Genomic DNA, 21,135 nt, shown 5'->3' with positions numbered 1-21,135 from the left:
AACAATATAGGTTAGTGGTATGCACTCAGAGTTTAAAGTCAGGCAGCCTGAGCGACCTGAAGGTGAGCTACTCGACCTCTGTAAGCTTGTCTTTTGCCTACCTACTCACAGATTTGTTTCTTACCCTTACTCTGCTCTGCACTGCAGAGACTGACCGATGCAAACAGTGCCTCCCAGGCTGGCATGTTAATTGACTTCAGCTAGATTGGCCACTCGGAGAAGGCAATGGCACCCCACTCCAGTATTCTTGCCTGAAAATTCCCATGGACGGAGGAGCCTGGTGGGCTGCAGTCCATGGGGTTTCGAAGAGTCAGACACGACTGAGCGACTTCCCTTTCACTTTTCACTTTCATGCATTGGAGAAGGAAATGGCAACCCACTCCAGTGTTCTTGCATGGAGAATCCCAGGGACGGGGGAGCCTGGTGGGCTGCCGTCTATGGGGTTGCACAGAGTCGGACACGACTGAAGCCACTTAGCAGCAGCAGCAGCAGCAGATGACCACTGGGGAGGCAGAAGAAGGAGACTGGAGGATGGAAGGAAGCAAGAGACCAGGATGTGTCTCCCTGTTTCAGGTCAAGTCTCTAGAAGTGGCCAAGTGTCCTCTGATTACCTTTGCTGGGCCTCCCTGACTTCTGACCTCTGATAACATGGCCTCCTCCCTGGACCTCTCTGGCCCCAGGGATATGAATAATTTACTGTCTTTACTAACATCTGGGTTGTCTTACCATCCATCTTTCCCCATTGCCCATTCAAACTCCTTTATAACTTGTACCCCATATTGTATTTCTTCTGTTGAACCTGCTGTGGAGTGTATCTTTATTAACCAATACACTCAATGAGCCTATTTCCTCATGTGTGTAAAGAGGATAACAATAGCAATGGTGTTATACTGTTGTAGAGATTAATGTCCATAAAGCACATGACACATAGTAAGTACTTAGTCTTAGCTGATGGTATTCTTCCCAGTTTCTCTAGCTTAAATGTTTTTAGCATATGAGGACAAGAGTTACCAAATCCTGTCTTTAGTGAGAGAGAAAACATTTCCAAAAAGAAACGATCATACATATACTTTGTCTGAAAATGTAGTTATTGTACCCACCCTGTGTTTATCAGTCAAAAGTAATTCAGTTTGTTTGATCATGTCAATCGAGTGCTTGAAAAATCCCATAAGGACAGCAAGTTGGGCCTTCAGATGCATCGCTAATGTCCATTAACTAGTTAATTTTTTATCTGAGAAGAAAAAAATCAGCAAATTGCAGCAACACAACATGCCTACTCTCAATCTTGTGCTCATTTGGCTGACTGGATAGCCACACACGGAAACGCTGGATGACCCAGCAAAGTGATTAAATGTGATGGTGTTTGTATTTTACTCCCATCCCCATAAATTTAATTTCTGCATTTTTAAAGAATAAGTTTAGGATGTTTAAGTGTCTAAGCTTGGAGAATCTCAAGGTAGCCTGATGAGTAGAATGAACTCTGCTATGTGTGTGTTTTCCTCCACTCCTTGGCTCATGAGTTTGCTTGTAAAGTCACACTCTTCTCTCTGAGCTACGAATTATAAATCCACTCCCTACCGGACAAATCTTTTTGGATGATGCACAAGCATCTCTAACTTAACATGTCCAAAATGGAGCTTTTTATTTCCCCTGAAAACCTGGTCCTCCTGCTCAGTTCTCTGCGACTCAGTAAATGGTGTCAAAATTCAGTGTCAGTTTCTAGTTAGCCAGAATCCGCATGAACCCACTGTAGTCACTTCGTAAAGAATCTGCCTACAATGCAGGAGACCCAGGCTCGATTCCCAGGTCGAGGAGATCCCCTGGAGAAGGAAATGGCAGCTCACTCCAGTTATTCTCGCCTGGAGAATCCCATGGACAGAGGAGCCTGTCAGGCCACAGTCCATGGGGTCGCAGGAGTCGGACACGGCTTAGCGACCAAACCACCACCACATGAACCCATGGTATCTCTGATGCTGTCCTTTTCCTCACTACATACATCCAGTCTGGACCACCAGGAAAATCTTGGGAGAACACAAACGGTTCTGAACAACTACTCTGAAAGGTTCTAAAATCGAGTAGAAAGATTTTAGGCTACCCCGGTGGCTCAGCAGTGAAGAGTCTGCCTGCAAGACTATGCAATGCAATGCAGAAGACGTGGGTTCAATCTCTGAGTCAGGAAGATCCCTTGGAGGAGGAAACGGCAACCCACGCCAGAATTCTTGCTGGGAAATCCCATGGATAGAGGAGCCTGGCAGGCTGTGGGGTCACAAAACAGTCAGACACAACTTAGCAACTAAAGAGCAACAACAACACATCCAGTCTACCAGCAGGGCACGTGGAACCTTCATAAACCAGCCACTTTTCCTTCATCTCCACCGCCACTCCGAGCAAAAGCCACCAGCATCTCTTGCCTGGACTGAGACCCTGTACTCCTCGCTGGTTTCCTCTGAGCTTCTCTCCTTCAGTCCCTCCTCCATGCATATCTAACTCCATCTTTTAGAAAGGTAGATCAGACTACAAGTTAGCTTCTGCTACAAATTCCTCAATGGCTTCCCATTACAACTAGAATAAGATGTCAACTTCCTTCCAAGACCTACAAGGCCCCACATAATCCACCCCCTGCCTAATTTTCCAGTCTCCTCTCTTATCACTGCCTCAGTCTGTTCATCCTGCTCAGATATTCTGGCCTCTTGCAGCTCCTGTAAACCATTAGGGTCTTTTCATTTGTAGGTCTCCCTGCATAAATTATTTTTCCCCTGGCCATCTCCCTCTAGTCCTTCAGGATTTAAAGTCAATGCTGCTTCCACCTTTCCAAAAGCAATACCCCTGTAATTCCCCATAAGCAACCCTTTTCTTGCTTCATAGCACTGATATCAGTTCTAAGTTACTTGTCTCTCCTTTTTCCCATTGCATGCTAGCTCATAACAGAGTTCCTAGAACACAGTAGGTATGCAGTGAATACATGGTTGAATAATTGAATATGCAACATCAGATCTCACATGTGAGAGTTCACAGTGTATCAACACAGGTCAGGTGATGGGAGGGTAGGATTGTTGAACTTCCTAACCCAGTCATGTATAATCTAAATTTTAAAAAGTGGTGGCGGGGGGTGGGGGTGTGCTGGTTCCTGGACTACATTTTAATCAAGTTTGATTACTTTTAGTAGATTAATTTAAGGGTATATCTTATCCCTAGTCTAGTCTGTTCATCTCAGATTCCTTAAAGGAATACTGAATTAATTTTTATGTCTTTTCATGTATTAATCATAGGTTATTTAATATTGCCCTTTTAGTAACTTGTTTAAAAGGAAAATGAATTATAAATAGCATGAAACCCAAGTACAGGAAAACTGACCAATTTTAGGGAATTAAAACTTCAGACAGAGAGTCAAAAGCCATCTGACATGACTGTGACAGAATTTCCACAAGAGGACTTCTATAATTTACTGAACAATTAATAGAAAAGTGATTATTCTAGTTTCCTCTTAGGGTATTTCCACCACACTAGAGGGGGCTGTTGTACTGAGTTTGCTTACTTGATATTTTTATATGGATGTGACATGGCTATCCTTAAACTTAATATCAGAAACATGTAGAATAATAATTCGTGACCTTAAATACTTTCCATATGGGAAAACCAAATTTCTCTTTGGAGGGATCTCTGTTCTTCATGGTCAAAGGGACTGGGTGTCCAGTACCTGCCAAATCTTCCAAAATTCACAGGATTCAAAGAAAGTGATCTGCCTACGGCCTAAACCAGACATGTCATCAAGGTTCCCTTGGATAGGTTGGATCTTTTATTTAATATTATATAAAAATGCCCAAAGATCCACTGAGTTTTAATACTTGTGCTTATTCTATGCCTTATTCTTTTAAGGTAGAGAAATGAGAATAATTTTTCTGCATTTGTGTTGTATCAACATTGAGGAAATGATGAGCCAAACCCTAGATTTAGCCATAATCTTCTGTTTTGGACTGAACAAAATTATGTACTTATGGGGTTAGTATTAACAATTGTGTATTGAGTTATAATTAGAGTGAGAGAATTTCAGAGTTTGAAGGACTAATCATGTAGCAAAAGGGCATTTTTTTTAATCTTTCTGTTTTGCAAAACTTAATTATTTGATGGCCTGCAAAGCATTTACCTATTTATAGGAGAACAGAGCCTACGTGTGAGAGCCCACGTATGCTAGGAAAAGTGATGGTGGAATAGGACTCTGGTTTCAGGAGTAGTGCTAAGCAGGATTCAGAAATCTGGAAGAAACTGACAGCTCATGTGAAGTGATCTATCCAAGATCACACAGTTAGGACTTTAGTTCAGTACTGTGACTTAGTCCACATCTCTTTGACATGTAAGCGCTTTCATTTTAAGGATTATGCAGTTATTCATTGTTGTGAGCAACGCATGGTACCAAGTAGTTTTGTTCCTATGTTGCAAATAAAAAAGAAGTGAAAAAGTTTTAAAAGACATGGGTACAAGGAAGTAATTACAGCACAACCAGAAATAGAATTTAGAAGCCTCGACCCTATTTCTGATTGTAGCTGCTCTCCTTCACAGCAGAGGTGAAACATCAGATGTGTGTGAGAAGCATATAGATCTTGTTCCACATGCAGGTTTTCACTTCTTATTTTATGTTTTAGCTATGTATTACCCAATAAAAAACATCGGTTGACAGAGTGAAAGAAAAACTCCTGTGTGAGAGTGAAATGGAGATGGGGGGGGGTGCTGTTCCCCTCCCTTCACCCACTGTGGCTCCACCGAGGCCCCGGAGGAGGCTGTGATGTCATCTGTCTTTCCTCTCCCTCCAGGACTGCTCTACGTCGGCTTTAGTGCCTGCATGTTTGGTCTCTACAGCTTCATGCCCGTGGTCATAAAGAAAACCAGCGCCACGTCGGTCAACCTCTCGTTGCTCACCGCAGATCTGTACAGCTTGTTCTGCGGGTTGTTTCTCTTCCATTACAAGGTAAGTTGAGTCAGTGCTCCTGTCTGAAGATGATACTCTGTAGGAAAGAACACGTATAGGTAGGAAGGCTCTGCAGTGGAATTGCCCTAATTATGCAATTTTGCATCAAGGACTGCACTTCTGTGTGCTGATCCCCATGACCTGGCTGTTTACATTCCGAGTGTCTTAGATGGAAAAGAAGCTGCTTGCAATTCAGGAGACCTGAGTTCCACCCCTGGGTTGGGAAGATCCCCTGGAGAAGGAAATGACAACCCACTCCAGTATTCTTTAGAGAATTCCATGGACAGAGGAACCTATTGGGCTAGTCTATGGGGTTGCAAAGAGTTGGACACAACTGAGCAACTTTCACTCACATAAGACAGAGGCAACATTTTGTTATGAGAGTCTAGTAACTGTGACATTTGATAATGAAAGATAAGAAACAGCCATAGAAGGAAGGGCTTGCAAATAATGGGGGACAGTTTTTCTGACATCGTTCACCCCAGAAGCTTACTCCTTTTCCAACCTAAAGCTTGGAAGACATCCAGTTCCCAAACTATAACTGCCAAATGGATTCTGCCAAAGGCACCTGAGGAGTGTATTCTCTTTGGAGAAAAGACACAGTTCCTGCAGTTTCTATTTTGCATATATTTTCATAGTAAATATGAATGGGAAATGCTAATGCATTCAAAATAATTTCTTTATTAAAAGACCAGGGTTTCAGTAAAGGAATGCAAAGAGATACTATGAAGCCGTTGCAGTTAATATATCAGCCCTAAAGGAAAGAAGAAATCATTTAGTCCAAAGATAGCAGTCTCTTCAAGTGTAAGACTCTACCCATATCCTCAACCAAGACAAGCATGACTGACTGGTTACGGTCTCCCAAGCTAGGCTATCGGATACTGTCTTTTAAATGCTGTACTAACTGACTCATTAGCAACTGACTAGAATTGGTATATGAGAAGGGACCCACTTGCCATTCCTTAACTAGTCTGATAACTAGTCAGTGGGGATTATGACAAGTGTGAAAAAGGACAAGTATGGGAGATCCAAAGGCTTCCCAGGTGGCGCTAGTTTTAAAGAACCTGCCTGCCAGTGCAAGAGACGTCAGAAACTTGGGTTCGATCCCTGGGTTGGGAAGATCCCCTGGGGAAGAAAATGGCAACCCATTCCATTATTCTTACCTGAAGAATCCCATGGACAGAGGAGCCTGGTGGGCTGCAGTCCATCGGGTCACAAAGAGTAGGAGACGACTGAAGTGACTTAGCAAGCACGCATGGGACATCCAGCACATAAGACCAGACTAGGACAGGCAAGGAAAGAAGAGGCAGAAGGAAAGAGGCATTGCTATGGCCACTTCTACCCAAGTGCCTCATCAGTGGCATTATAGCCAATACCATCTTCTCACAGGTTTGGCCAGTGGAGGGGGCATCTTAGTTGGCGGGGCGTCTTCAATTAGGTCACCCTGGGTTGAGAGGTTCCCAGAGAAGTGCTGAGCTGGAGCGAGTATATACTGGAGAGGTCCGGAGGCAAAGCAGCAGAAGCAAATCATCAGAAATATCACCATGCTAAGCCAATACTTTGGCCACCTCATGCAAAGAGTTGAATCATTGGGAAAGACCCTGATGCTGGGAGGGATTGGGGGCAGGGGGAGAAGGGGATGCCAGAGGATGAGATGGCAGGATGGCATCACCGACTCAATGGACATGAGTTTGAGTGGACCCTGGGAGTTGGTGATGGACAGGGAGGCCTGGCGTGCTTCGATTCATGGGGTCGCAAAGAGTCAGACGTGACTGAGCGACTGGACTGAACTGAACTGAAGCCAAATCATAGCCAAGAAACAGACCAGGAAGAGCAGACACAGGTGGAAAGGAGGTCACCAACAAGATTGGCAGCTGGGAGGACCAGAAGCAGATCTGGAAGAGGAGAGGTGGAGAAAGCGGCCGTGGCAGCAGATAGCGATAAAATGCTGAGTCGCTGCTTTACATGGAACCTTCTGCCCAGCCTTGAGGTAACAGTGGCAGCTTCAGGAAAGTGTATATTGTTGGATAGCATTGATACATTGTTAGTAATTCATTTTCTCTGCATGGTGCAATCTCTAAGTCCTGAGTGCACCCTGGTCCACATAAGGGTGAAGGGAAAAATCACAGCATGTTCCTCCCACTGCTCCCCACCACAGTGCTGGGAGGACCCCTTTCCCTCAGAATCACCTCCAAGCAACCCCCAAGCCGGGGTCTCACCAGCACAGCGCAGTGGCTGCCGTTTTTCTTCTCTCCTCTACAGCTAAGCATCCACATCTACTCCATTCTTCAGCATGAGTTCCAATCTCAGCACTGCTTCCTGTAATCCTCTTTATAAACTCTTGAACTAGAAGAATCCCTTTCATCGTCCTTAAAGGAAGATGACCGAAGCATGTCATTTGTATGCAGGACTGCGGTCAGCTCTTGGGCAGTCCAGATCCAGCTCAGCTCTCAGCATCCCTCATGGCAGTGCTCAGAAAGTCTGCTTTCACCAGGGGAAACTGCTAAAAATGCAGATTCCTGGTCCATAGCCCCGGGGCCACAGAATCAGCATCTGGCAATCTTCTGGGGGAGTCTTCTGCCAGTGAGGCTGATGTTCTCTGAATGTGAGAACTAATGCCTAAGAGGGGTGCCTGGATAGTGTTAGTGCCTATTTGAGTCCGCCACTCCTCACACCTCACTTCATTTGCTTAGACTTGGGGCTGTCTACATAAACAAACATCAGGAACTGAGCAGGCTGATGAACCAGGTAAATTCTAATTCTTCAAAGTCCATCTTCTCTACTTAGCATTTATGTTACTGCTAACTTAGGAGAAGTAACTCAGGGGAAGAGGAAGTCATGTAGTACCTCTCATCATGCCATCAGAAGGGAACCTGTATTATCTGAAAATGATACTCCTGGATTCACCAATTTGGAGGAGTCATAGAACTTTTTTAATTCTTAAAATAATGCTTTGCACTATACACATGTATTTGGTTACAGTTTAACAGATAAATTCCCTTAAGGCAAAGTTGGTTCAACACAATAGGTGTTTTCTCTTAAAATTCATTCCTATTGTTTTTTTTAAAAAAATCAGACTTTCAAGACAAAGTTATAGATTCGTAATTTTGAATCTACAAGTTTTAAGAAATAATACGAGAGTTCCCATTTACCCTTTATCTAGTTTCGCTCATTGGTGACATCTTGCAAAACTGTGATACAGTATCAGGATATTAACACTGACCCAGTTAACAAACAGAACATTTCCATCCCCACCAAGTGTCCTTATTGCCTTTTTATAACCATACCTACTTAGTGCTCACTCATCTCATTAACACCTTGAAACCACTAATTTATTCTCCATTTCTCTAAATTTGTCACTTCAAGAATGGCATGTAAATGGAATAATACAGTATGTAACCTTTGGGGATCGACTGTTTTCGCAGCATAATTTTTCAGCATAATCATCTGAAGATTCATCCAGATAACTATATCAGCAGCTCACTCTATTTTATTGCTAAGTACTATTCCATGGCACGGTTATATCAAAATTTATTTAACCACCGACTCAATGAAAGACTCTGGGTTTTTTCTGTTTGAGGCTATTACATGTACAACTTCTTGTGTGAACAAAGTTTTCATTTCTCTGAAATAAACACCCAAGAGTACAATTACTGGGCTTATGGTTCTCCCACTCTGTGGTTGTCTTTTCATTTTCTTGTTAGTGTCCTTGGAAGCACAAAAGTTTTTAATATTGATAAGTTCCAATTTATCTATCTGTTATACTTTTAAGGGGCTTCCCACATGGTGCTAGTGGTAAAGAACCCACCTGCCAATGCAGAAGACTTAAAAGAGGCAGGTTTGACCCCTGGGTTGGGAAGATCTCCTGGAGGAGGGCATAGCAGCCCACTCCAGTATTCTTGCCTGGAGAATCCCATGGACAGAGGAGCCTGTTGGGTTACAGTTCATAGAGTCTCAAAGAGTCAGACACAACTGAAGCATCTTAGCACACACACACACACACACACACACACATACTTTTAAAACCATGAAAGGAACCAATTCAAGCCCACCATGTCTTCCCAGGTGGTTTCGGATACCACTCTTCTCCAGGGTTTAGTAATGACTGCCAGTTGCCTCACAGTGTCTGCCCTAAGAAGATGGTTAAAAGTCACAGACTAAGGAAGAGAAGATTCATTTCAGGTCAGGGTGTCTTTATTTAGAGTGTGGTGTTGCTGCTGCTGCTGCTGCTGTTAAGTCGCTTCAGTCGTGTCCGACTCTGTGTGACCCCATAGACGACAGCCCACCAGGCTCCCCTGTCCCTGGGATTCTCCAGGCAAGAACACTGGAGTGGGTTGCCATTTCCTTCTCCAATGCAGGAAAGTGAAAAGTGAAACAGAAGTCGCTCAGTCGTGTCCGACTCTTAGCAACCCCATGGACTGCAGCCCACCAGGCTCCTCCGTCCATGGGATTTTCCAGGCAAGAGTAATGGAGTGGGGTGCCATTGCCTTCTCTGAGTGTAGTATTGAAGCCCCTCAACCTTGATTACACATTGGAATCACCTGGAGAGTTTTTTAAATACCGATGCTTGGATCCCACTCACTGATTCTATATTTTGGCAGTTGGCAGTGCAGCCAGGGCATTAGATTTTTTAAGAACCACCCCCAATTGAGATGGTTGGATGACATCACCAAATCCATGGACATGAGTTTGAGCGAACTCTGGGAGATAGTGAAGGACAGGAAAGCCTGGCGGTCACAAGGAGTTAGACATGACTCAGTGACTGAACAACAATTGATCTTGGTGTGTGACCAGAATTGAGAGTCACTTGTTCAGAACTACTGCATGTGGCTGCAAGCAAGTGGCACCAGGACCAGAGGGTGAAGGTTATAAGATTATAGTGAAACAGAAAGAGACTTTGTTAACAGTTAGTCATCTGAAAGTGGAATAAACTGTCTTGGGAGTTCCCATCACTGGAGGAAGTGGGACAAGAATGTGAGATGGGTGGGAGGGGGTTCAGGATGGGGAACACATGTACACGCATGGCTGATTCATGTCATTGTATGGCAAAAACCACCACAATATTGTAAAGTAATTAGCCTCCAATTAAAAAAAAAAAAAGAATGTGAGATGGTTGCTGTGGAGGGGACTCACTCTTCAGTTCTGACGATTAACCCATGACCTCTGGGGTCTCATTTAGTTTTACTACAGTCTGCAGTTAGAGTTTCTTCTTTCAGCTCGTCATGATGTCTTTGAACAACCTCTGGTCTGGTTATAAATATCTACCAGTTGAGAGAGGATGGCTTTTTGCTCACAGATGTTGCTTAGCCAGGCAGAAATAAATAATTAAATGAAGCTCTCCTGCCCTACATTGATTATTTGCTTTTTTCTTGCTTTCCATCCTTGGAAAAAATCCATTCCCTTCCCCGCCCACCAGTCCACTGTCTGCAGCTTCTCTGCCTCTTGTGCTGACTGGGCAATAAAGCCCCACATCTCAAGGAAGTAAAGGACTTAATTCTGAATTAGGCTGAGAAGGCAATGGCAACCCACTCCAGTACTCTTGCCTGGAGAAGCCTATGGACGGAGGAGCCTGGTAGGCTGCAGTCCATGGGGTCGCTAAGAGTCTGACACGACTGAGTGACTTCACTTTCACTTTTCACTTTCATGCATTGGAGAAGGAAATGGCAACCCACTCCAGTGTTCTTGCCTGGAGAATCCCAGGGACAGAGAAGCCTGGTGGGCTGCCGTCTATGGGGTCACACAGAGTCGGACATGACTGAAGCGACTTAGCTGCAGTAGCAGCATGGTATAGAGCTCTTTCAGACTCTAATTTTATGAGACTTTTGAGAAGTGGTCATGTTTCTCTTCTTTATTACACCAACAGTGTGGGATCCAGAACACGAAATCCATAGCAATCCTTGTAAATTACAGGAGATGAGCTCTGCTGGACCTCAGAGATTCCCTAAAACCAAACCTAGGAAGAGATTCACATGAGAAGTTTTCAAGTTGATGGTGTCATAGCTTTTCAAGGTCAAAGCTTGACCAGTTATGAACTCTATCCCCTTATTTACTGAACACAAAAACACTTTTGAAATTGAAGGAGTATCCCTATGATGGCTGTAACAAATTAGCATGTACTTAGTAGCTAAAAACAACACAGATTTATTACCTTAGAGTACTAGAGGTCAGAGACTTCTCTGGTGGATCAGATAGTAAAGAATCTTTCTGCAGTGCAGGAGACCTGCATTTGATCCCTAGATCAGGAAGATCCCCTGGAGAAGGGAATGGCAACCTACTCCAGTATTCTTGCCTGGAGAATTCTATGGACAGAGGAGCCTGGCAGGTTACAGTCCATGTGGTCACAAAGAGCCGGACATGGCTGAGCAACTAACACTTTCACTTGAATGAAGGTCAGAAGTCTTACTGGGTTGAAATCAAGAGTTAGCAGAGCTGTGTGGTTTCTGGAGACTGTAGGGGAGAATCTGTTTCCTTGTCCTTTCCAGCTTCTGGAGGTTACCTGCATTCCTTGGCTCGTGGCCCCTTCCTCCATCTTCAAATCCAGCACTGTAGCATCTTCAGATCTGACTCTGCCATTCCTGTGTCCCTTAAAAGGGCTCACGTGATTATATGGGACCCACCCAGATAATCCAGAATATGTCACCATCTCAAAATGCTTCATCGCATATGCAAAGCCCCTTTTACCACGTAAGGTAATATATTCACAGCTTTCGGGGATTAGGATATGAACATTTTGGGGAGTCCATTATTCTGCCTGCCACAGGAGGCCCATTAATAACTTCCCCAAGACAAATAAGGGTACATTGGCTTCAAGCCGGATTGCCTGGGACATGTGAGTGTGCTCTTCAGAAGCCGATTCTGAGCAGTGAAGCCACCCTCCACCTATCTATACACACTGTGCCTTGCTGAATTTCCCAGCTGCTTTTTAAAGTAGTTATGTTGCCTGATGCTTTGTGACTTTAAGAAAGAAAACACTACATCAGGTGGTGAGAAAATGAATGGGGTGGGAAGATTACTTCAGTGTCTGCTGTGTCGAGCATGAATTCAGCAGTCTGGTGTGGCAAAATGAGCTTGGGCTGCAAAGCCAAAGGAGCCTAGATTTAACTAGTGCTTTCTCTTTATTATTTAAGTGTTTTGATCCAGTTATTTATTCTCTCCAAACTTCAAGGTGATTAGACTTTCCTTAGGGAGCCTTTGAAGGCATTACATAATTTTTGAATGGTGACCGGTGATGATGTATTTCTCTGAGTGAAAGTATAGTTCAGGATTACTAATCTCTCTCTCATTCCATTTTTAGGATGTTGCTCTTAAACAGTCAGATTTTATAACTGGATATGTAGCTTTAAGCAATTTTGTTTGAGATTTCTCTTATTCCTTATCTGAAAAGGCAGAACTCGGTCTCAGGCATAAAATTTTTTAAAATATTATATCAGTCATTTTCAACTGACTTCCTTGATTCCTTCATTACAGTAGAATTTTTAGATGATACCCATACATAAAAATAATTCAAATATTAAAATAAAATATCAATCATTCTTTCATGATATGCCATTATGTACTGAACATTCTTCAGGAAAAAAAGTAGCCAGCATTGAACATACAGGACATTCCCTTTTGCCTGATATTTAAAATAGAAAATGGCTTACTTCACTTCATTTTGCTATTATCTTATCAAGGCTTAATATTGCCACAGAATTACTGTAATGGTTAAACTTGAGAGTAACTTCATAAGAGGAGATTATTTTTGTAGCTTTATCAAAATAAATAAAAAATTGATAGAGAAAAAAATGAACACTGTAAAGTCTAAGTCCCCTTTAAAAATACTTCACTTAGTGCATTGGCTTACCTCATTCCCCAAATGGAGCAGCATGAAGCCACAGGTGATTCTAGTGCAAGAGTAATATTTTATCTATATGTTTTAGTCGATTTTAAATACATTTTTAGTCTAAATACATTTTAGACTAAAAACCACATTTTTAGTCTCATTTTTAAACATACTTAGAACTTTATCGGTATGTTTTAGTCTCATTTTTACACCAGATTAATTTTTTGTAATTGCCATGAGTTATTTTTGACAAATAATCAGAAAAGTTTCTTACATCGCCGACTGACTATTCAAGCAATCCAGATTACATCCTATGAGGACAGGTGTCAAGCTCCCTGATTCAACCCGACCCTGTCTGTCAGCCACTAAAAATTACCCCCCAACATGTGCCAGTTTCTCTTACTGGTTTTGTTGTTGTTGTTATAGGAGACTTGGCGAGAAAAGTTTAATAACTCTGAATGTAGGGCTAATTTAATAATATATTGTTATGCACTAAGTTTAAAAGAACTTCATTCAGCAAATGTTTATGTATTCTATGCCTGCTATGCTCCAAGCACTGTTTCAGCTCTTAAGTCTTTATTTATAAATAAAGGTGACAAGAACACCAAAAAATCACCAGGCGGATTAATACAAAGGATGAGATTCCAAACCACTGAAACTTGAATAGACCAGCAATTTCAAGCATCTTTAACATCTGAGTTTCAGTGCCAGAGTTTGCAGAGATTGCATCAAGAGTGGAATCTTTCATTAGCCATGGATCTGAATCTGCAGCCAAGCAACCCTGTTGATCCTTGGGGACAGTAAGCAATTTCAGTAATGGAACTGCACTTGAAAAGCTGGGGCAGGCAGCGCCAGCCCATTGCAGCCAATAAGCATAAAGCAATACTGCACATCTTATTTAGAAAAATACCCACATATGTGACCAGTTATATTTCTTTTCATAAAGAAGTCTTTTCATCTTAAAAGGCTGTGAATTTTAAGTTCATTATCCCTGATGCAATCATAAATGGTAGATTTAAAAACCAATGCAGCCCTTATAACTTCGTATTTTTTTAAACTATGATGGGTGAGTAGAGAATTGGAGAAACCAGCATCACTGAGGCCTCAAAGTGTTTCACATGAAACAGCAAAATAGTGAGAGCAATGAATGTTTAGACTTGGTTTCCTCCTGCCCGAAAACTCAGTATACTGTCTCCTGAGGTTTCTATATTGCTGAATTAGAGTAAGTGCTTTCATGGGTGGGAGGGACTGCTCACCAGGCAGCCATTCGGGAACCCAGATTCCTTCCATCTTGTGGCTCTGCCATCCTCTGGAGCAAGGATCAAAAACTATGAACTGTGAGCCAGCCTCCCATTTTTGTAAATATAAATTTATTGGACTGTAGCCACGACTGTTTATTTGTATGTTATTCATGGCTGCTTTTGGCCTGTAACAGTAACACTGAGGAGTTGTGACAGGGTCTGTAGACACAAGCCTAAAATATTTACTGTCTGGCCCCTTAAGAAAAAATTTGTGGGCTCCTGGGCCAGGCTCTTGCAGTCCTCTTCAGGGCTCTCTGTGAGATAGCCTAGAGACTTTATGGGCTACATAACTTCCTCCTCATTCTATTGGCCAGAACTCAGTCATGTGGCCACACTCTATTGCAAGGGAGGCTGGGAAATGTAGTCAAACTGTTTGTGTGGGAAGAAAGTAAAAGTGAGCAAATAGCCAGTCTCTGGCACATTAGCAATTTCCATTTACCAGAAATATGGAAAGGATTAGAGAAGTTGGGGATAAATTGTGAGGGAGATCCAAAATTATAACCAGAAGTCAAAATTCCTGCTACGCGAATCTATTCATAAACTCCACATCACAAGCAGATATTTTGAACTCGTCTCATCAGGACAAGCTGTAAGGAAGAACAGAATGAGCTAATAGTGATGCAGAAGTTTCAAATGGAAAGGCTTGTGGTTGGACTGGAGCATAGCCAGGAAAAACCAGCTAGCTGTCTTCCAGGAGAATGTGTGGGGTGTGTTTGTCATCATGGTGCATACCATCGCCCCCTCCTGCATTCTCAGACACCTAATTTTGTCAGCAGACCTGTATCGATCCATCTCTCATGGATGGGTTCACAGAAATCAGAGCATCACTTTGCTAAAATAAAGAACAAAGATTGGCTCAGACGTTGTCTTGACTAAAGCTGAAATATCACTCTACACATCTTTAGGGGCTACCATAGATGGGAGATTTTTAAAAAAGACTGTACTGAAAGTTTTGAGAGTTTTTATTTACTTTCCTCTGTAAGAGATAATTCATGCTATCCTTTCTTTATTTCCTGACTTGTTTACTGTTTTTATATTGTAATTATTTTAATAGCTAATTTCTATCAATATAGTCTCTGTGTAGTATTTTCATACTTACTAAATGTGCTACACCATCAGCCTCTGAAATGCCAGCTCTTCTTTTCTGAATTCCTTATCTTGGTTAATCTCTTACCTGGCTCAGTTTCATCACTGTTCACATCAGGAAGCTGGCATGCACGGTTGTCCAGGCTGCCCACTGTGCAATTTGTCCATTTATGAGGAATATTTTCCAGTAGATGATAGTCAAGTACCTTAAAGAAGGGAGACGATAGTCACTGCAAAAATGCTATTGAAAAATGGGACAAAATTGCAATGAGACACTGATTAGAAGTTGATATTAATAAGTGGCTTATTTTTGGTGTTAATTGACAAACATGTATAGCAAATTAAATGGGTTCTCTGTTGCTGTTTACTTCATTCTTTGTACATAACTAAAACTCTTCACTCTTAACATTGCTAAACACTAACTTAGTCATACATGGGGTTTCTTCCTTATTTAAATATATTTCAGACTATGTTTTTTTTCTGTAATAAATACATTGTAAGCCATTCTGCAGGCCTTCTCATTTAGCAATGTGACTCAGTGTAACTTGACTGTAAATTTTGGCTACTAGTGTCATGTGGTTCCTTCTTGATGTTCCATGGAACCAGGCACTTTTCAGCAGGAGTAGAGCTGTCTCCCATTGCTCTGGAAGTCTCAGCAGTTATGGATTGTATTGGTGTTGTCTTTGTGCACTGACCAGTCCCAACTTTAAATGAAAGTCCCACCTTATGTTAGAACTAAGTACTAAGCTCCCATGACAGGGGCCATGCACATCTCCTTCTCTGCTGCATCCCTGATATCTGGTACAGTGCCTGGCATGGTAGGTGTTTGCAATTATTTATTCAATGATAGGCTTACTTCTGGGCTTCCCAAGTGGCACTAGTGGTAAAGAAACTGCCTGCCAATGCAGGACAGGCAAGAGATGTGGGTTGATCCCTGGGTCTGGAAGATCCCTTGGAGAAGGGTTTGGCAACCCACTTCAGTATTCTTAGCTGGAGAATCCCATGGACAGAGGAGCCTGGCAGGCTACAGTCCATAGGGTCACAAAGAGTCGGACACGACTGAAGCAACTTATCATGCACATGCACGCAGGCTTACTTCTACAAAAAACGTTACAGGTTAAACTTCAGTTTTCTACACTGAATGTTATTTAGGAATGTTCACATAGGAAGCGAAAAGCTTTTGACTGGACTCTTCAGATCTCAAGTTGATGACAGCAGCTGAAACGTTAAACATTTAGATCCCACAATAGCGAGACTGTTTTGATTCATTCTTTGAGTTGATGGATTGCCTAGGGAACATGGATATTAGAAACCAGTTCAGTGCCGTAATTTGTCATATATTGTTGTGGAAGATGAGAAGCATGGAACTCACATCAAGGGTTGAAAATTTGCTAAGAAATTTATTCTATTTACAGAAAAAATCATATCTAATATTCAGTGTATTACTTCCAAGTCAACCCAAAGTAAAATTGTGAGACATCATCATCATATACTGTATTTTTGTATCTGTATGTGTATTTGTTGGTGTGTCTACATCCACAGGGGTTCACAAGCAGTTCTATAAAAGAACAGATCTGTAACAGATACTTCAGACTTTGCAGGCCAGACAGTCTTCACAACTACTCAACTCTGCCATGGACATGGCTGTCTTCCAATAAAACTTTATTTACAAAACAAGGCAACTGCCAGACATATTAGTTTACTGACCCTGAAAGAGACTATAAGTGTCCTTGCAAACTTTTCCCTAGTCTTCAGCACCAGGAAATAACCTTTTCCTCTGCCAAGTGCATTGTTAATAAAATGAAAGCTCTACACAAAATGCTACAATTTTTTTTGGACGTCAAGTGTGTGGAGTTGTTTTCAAAGCTAATTGTAATCATCTCTATACAGTTTTAGAGTAACGGGAGTGTCTGCCTCCTGTTTGAGTTCTTGGTGGCATCTAAGGGTGCATCTGTTAGTTCTGTTTTAAGGATATCTGTGGCTTGTGTAAAATACAGTGAGAGGTCTTCAGTTTATTGGTTAATTGTTTTCATTTTATGTAAAGAAATGAGTGGACTGCCAGTGCTAAACAGCACCTCTGAGTTAAGATGAAGAATATTAAAGCCATAGCTTACAGAGAAGGATGAGCAAAAGCATTTGGAGTCAAGGTGCGCGTTCTAAACTGATTTTCTGCATACAGTGTATCCCAGAAGAAACAATAATATCAGGTAATAACAGTAAGATTAAAATTAACTTTCCCAGAATCACAAGTCCAGAGAAAAGACACCATTGTGTGTACGCACAGGTTAACTTGACAATAAAGAAGATCATTTCCAAGTGACAGATCTCTTTACAGCTTAGTGAGTTCTCACCATCTCCCTCAAAACTATATGTTAAGAGAGACATATAGATGAGTATATCAGTTCATGGATGTCAAATTTAGGGGATGCCTCTAGATTTTTATTTTTTAAAACATGTCTATATAATAGTAACATAACCCAAAGGTCACATTGTTTTCAAGTCTTAAGACATTAGATAACTTAATTTTTAAAAAACTTTAATTTTGTAATGGGGTATAGCCGATGAACAAGCAATGCTGTGATAGTTTCACCTGCACAGCAAAGGAATTCAGCCATATATATATATATATATATATATATATATATATATACACACACACCTGTATCCATTTCCCCTGAACTCCCCTCCTATCCAAGCAGAGTCCATGTGCTATACAGTAGATCCTTGTTGGTTATTCATTTTAAATATAGCAGTGTATACATGTCCAATAATAGGTACAAAGTTTAAATTAAAAGGGGAAAAAAGGGGTGGGATGGGAAGGGAGATGGGAGGAAGTTTCAAAAGGGAGGGAATATATGTATACCCATGGCTGATTCATCTTGAGGTTTGACAGAAAACAGCAAATTCTGTAAAGCAATTTTCCTTCAATAAAAAATAAATTAATTTTTTTAAAAGGGGGGAAAAGAACAAGTGTTAAATGTCTGTCACATTTTTTATAAGCACTTTATGGATTTCAAGTATTATGCAATTCTGGGAAAATGTAACAATAATAATATAAGATTTTATGATGAAATAACCAAATATTCTTCCATATTGCCAATACTTCTCAGTGATATTTTGGAATTAAAAGGTGAGTTTTGAGGGCTATGTAAGAGAAGGTGGCAGCTGTTTATCAGGTTCTGTGGGTGAATAATGTTACCTGCCTTATCAGTAAACAATGTTGCAGCCATCAAGCTATCAGCCACTGTAGTCAAGACTGCACCTTAAGGGGATTCACAATGGAGAAAAACAGGATACTGACCCTAGATAGTTAATGAGCATGTCAAAGGAATGATTGCAATGACCCAAGACTCTTGCATCTTCCCATACATAAATGCTTTATATATTTATTAAATTCATCAACCTGAGATATTTACTTTTTGCTTAATTAGCAGAAATCTTTTGATGTTTACCCAATTTGTTTTTGCAAAATGCCTGTATATCCTGGTTGCTCCCTTACTTCTTCAGAACACTCCCTTTTATAGCTGCCTGAGGGCCTGTCTCTTGGGCTTAAGCCCTCAGAAAATTCACCAAATAAAACATAAGTCTCAACTTGTAGGCAGTGCATTTTCTTTCAGTCGATAGTACCAAACTCCTTATTTAGAAAGAAAATTGATTAGCCATTAAAACCATACAATGATTTCTTCCTTGGCAGTTGCCACATCAAGATATTCTTTATGATAAATTTATTTCATTTTTCTGCCCCTCCTGCCACCCCAGGTGCAAGTGAGAGAAGAGAATGAGGAATTCCAATATGGTGTGTGTGTGTGATCTCATGTCCAACTCTCTGCGACCCTATGGACTTTAGCCCACCAGGCCCCTCTGCCTATGGGATTTTCCAGGCAGGAATACTGGAGTGGGTAGCCATTTCCTTCTTGAGGGGATCTTCCCAACCCAGGGATTGAACCCATGTCTCCTGCATTGTCAGGCAAATTCTTTAGCACTGAGCCATCAGGGAAGCCCAATATGGTTGCAGGAAAGCTCATTTTTCATTTTGTCGAGGAGTTTCCCCCTCCTGCAGCTGGGATATTTCTTGATGATTGTTCATTTCTATGCATTGAGAAAGAACAGCTTCCAAATTCATCAATAATCTATTAAACTTGTTCTAAGATATGTTGAGTTAAGTAAGAGATATGGATTGCCCTAGAAGCTTGGATATAGGGAATGGAAGAAACAGAAAGATTTATGTTGCAACGCAGTTAACCATTGCAATGCAGTTAGATGGGAAGAGAATTGGGTGGAATGTCAAGGCCTCTGGGCACTGTGTCAGCTGTCACTGCAAGATGGAGCCCTAGGTTCTCTACTAAACCTTCTCACACCTCCCGCTTCCTCAGCTCCAAGTCATTCATCATGGAGCTCCATGCTTCTCTGAGGGACTAGTTTTATGAAAATCAAATGAGATGATATACGTGAAAATACTTTGGAGAAAGTAGACCTCATCTTTGCTTGGTACTGACCGAGACTATAAATCTTAATTTAGAATTGTTTTGAATTATAGTTTCCTACAGAAGGAATGATGCTAAAGCTGAAACTCCAGTACTTTGGCCACCTCATGCAAAGAGTTGACTCATTGGAAAAGACTTTGATGCTGGGAGGGATTGGGGGCAGGAAGAAAAGGGGACGACAGAGGATGAGATGGCTGGATGGCATCACTGACTCGATGGACATGAGTCTGAGTGAACTCCAGGAGTTGGTGATGGACAGGGAGGCCTGGCATGCTGCGATTCATGGGGTCGCAAAGAGTCGGACACGACTGAGCGACTGAACTGAACTGAACTGAACAGCTTCCCAAGTGGTGCTAGTGGTAAAGAAGCCAGCTGCCAATGCAGGAGATGTAAGAAATGCATGTTTGGTCCTTGGGTTGGGGAGATCCCCTGGAAGAGGGCATGGCAACCCACTCCAGTATTCTTGCCTGGAGAATCCCATGGATAGAGGAGCCTGGCAGGCTACGGTCCACAGGGTCGCAGAGTCTGACATGACTGAAGTGACTTTGCACACTCCCATGCATACTTTCTTAAATATGGTTCTCCTCTTAGCGCACTTCTCAGGTGCCCAGAAAGTAGACTAATGGAGAAATGAGATAACTTTATAGATTAAATTTTGGCAGGAATTATACTTACAACACCGCATGGTGTATAGTAGCACTATAGACGATGTTTAGAGTAAATCTTCTCTGTTTAAAAAGATGATATATGACAAGAAGAATAAAAGTACCATGAGAAATGCTTAGAAGAGAATCACATGCTCTCAGAACAGTCAGCTTCAATAACTGAGATTCTTAATTTCTTTCTTCATTCCCCAGCTTTCTTTACTCCATCAACAAATTCTGCCCATCCTCCTCCAAAAGAGACTCCCTTCTGTTTCCACTGCCATCATCTTGGTTCAGAATACAACCATTTCTCACATAGGCCATTTCAATAGCCTCTTGGTCTTCCTGCTTCCACGTATTCCTCTTGTCAGTGAAACATGCTGCCCGCCACACCCGCAAACAAAGGCTGTTGTAGCCATCACTTTACAGCCACCCCAGCAGTGAGCCCTGAGGGAATTCAGGATAGAAGCAGGATGCAACCACTGCAGCCATTCCTGATGGTGTACCCTGAGGAGACTCAGATTTCAGTGAGCCCATACTCTTGCATTTTCCCATTAATGCTGCTGCTGCTGCTGCTGCTAAGTTGCTTCAGTCGTGTCCGACTCTGTGCGACCCCACAGACGGCAGCCCACCAGGCTCCCCTGTCCTTGGGATTCTCCAGGCAAGAACACTGGACTGGGTTGCCATTTCCTTCTCCAATGCATGAAAGTGAAAAGTGAAAGTGAAGTCGCTCAGTCGTGTCCGACCCTCAGCAACCCCATGGACTGCAGCCTTCCAGGCTCCTCCATCCATGGGATTTTCCAGGCAAGAGTACTGGAGTGGGGTGCCATTAATA

General features: G+C 42.0%; 1 protein-coding gene across 1 annotated transcript in view; it reads left to right on the top strand.

The window, feature by feature from the left end:
• Positions 1-21,135, top strand: part of SLC35F1 (solute carrier family 35 member F1) — a 423,236-nt gene that overhangs the window by 380,190 nt on the left and 21,911 nt on the right. Inside the window, exon 7 of the mRNA XM_015472798.3 lies at positions 4,809-4,963. Coding sequence (XP_015328284.2) covers positions 4,809-4,963 — 155 coding nt within the window. The remainder of the gene's footprint in view (positions 1-4,808; positions 4,964-21,135) is intronic.

This window comes from Bos taurus, chromosome 9 (genome assembly GCF_002263795.3).
Source record: "Bos taurus isolate L1 Dominette 01449 registration number 42190680 breed Hereford chromosome 9, ARS-UCD2.0, whole genome shotgun sequence".
Classification (NCBI taxonomy): domain Eukaryota; kingdom Metazoa; phylum Chordata; class Mammalia; order Artiodactyla; family Bovidae; genus Bos; species Bos taurus.
The sequence above is the reverse complement of the archived record's forward strand: the minus strand, read 5'-3'. Positions and strand labels throughout refer to the sequence as shown.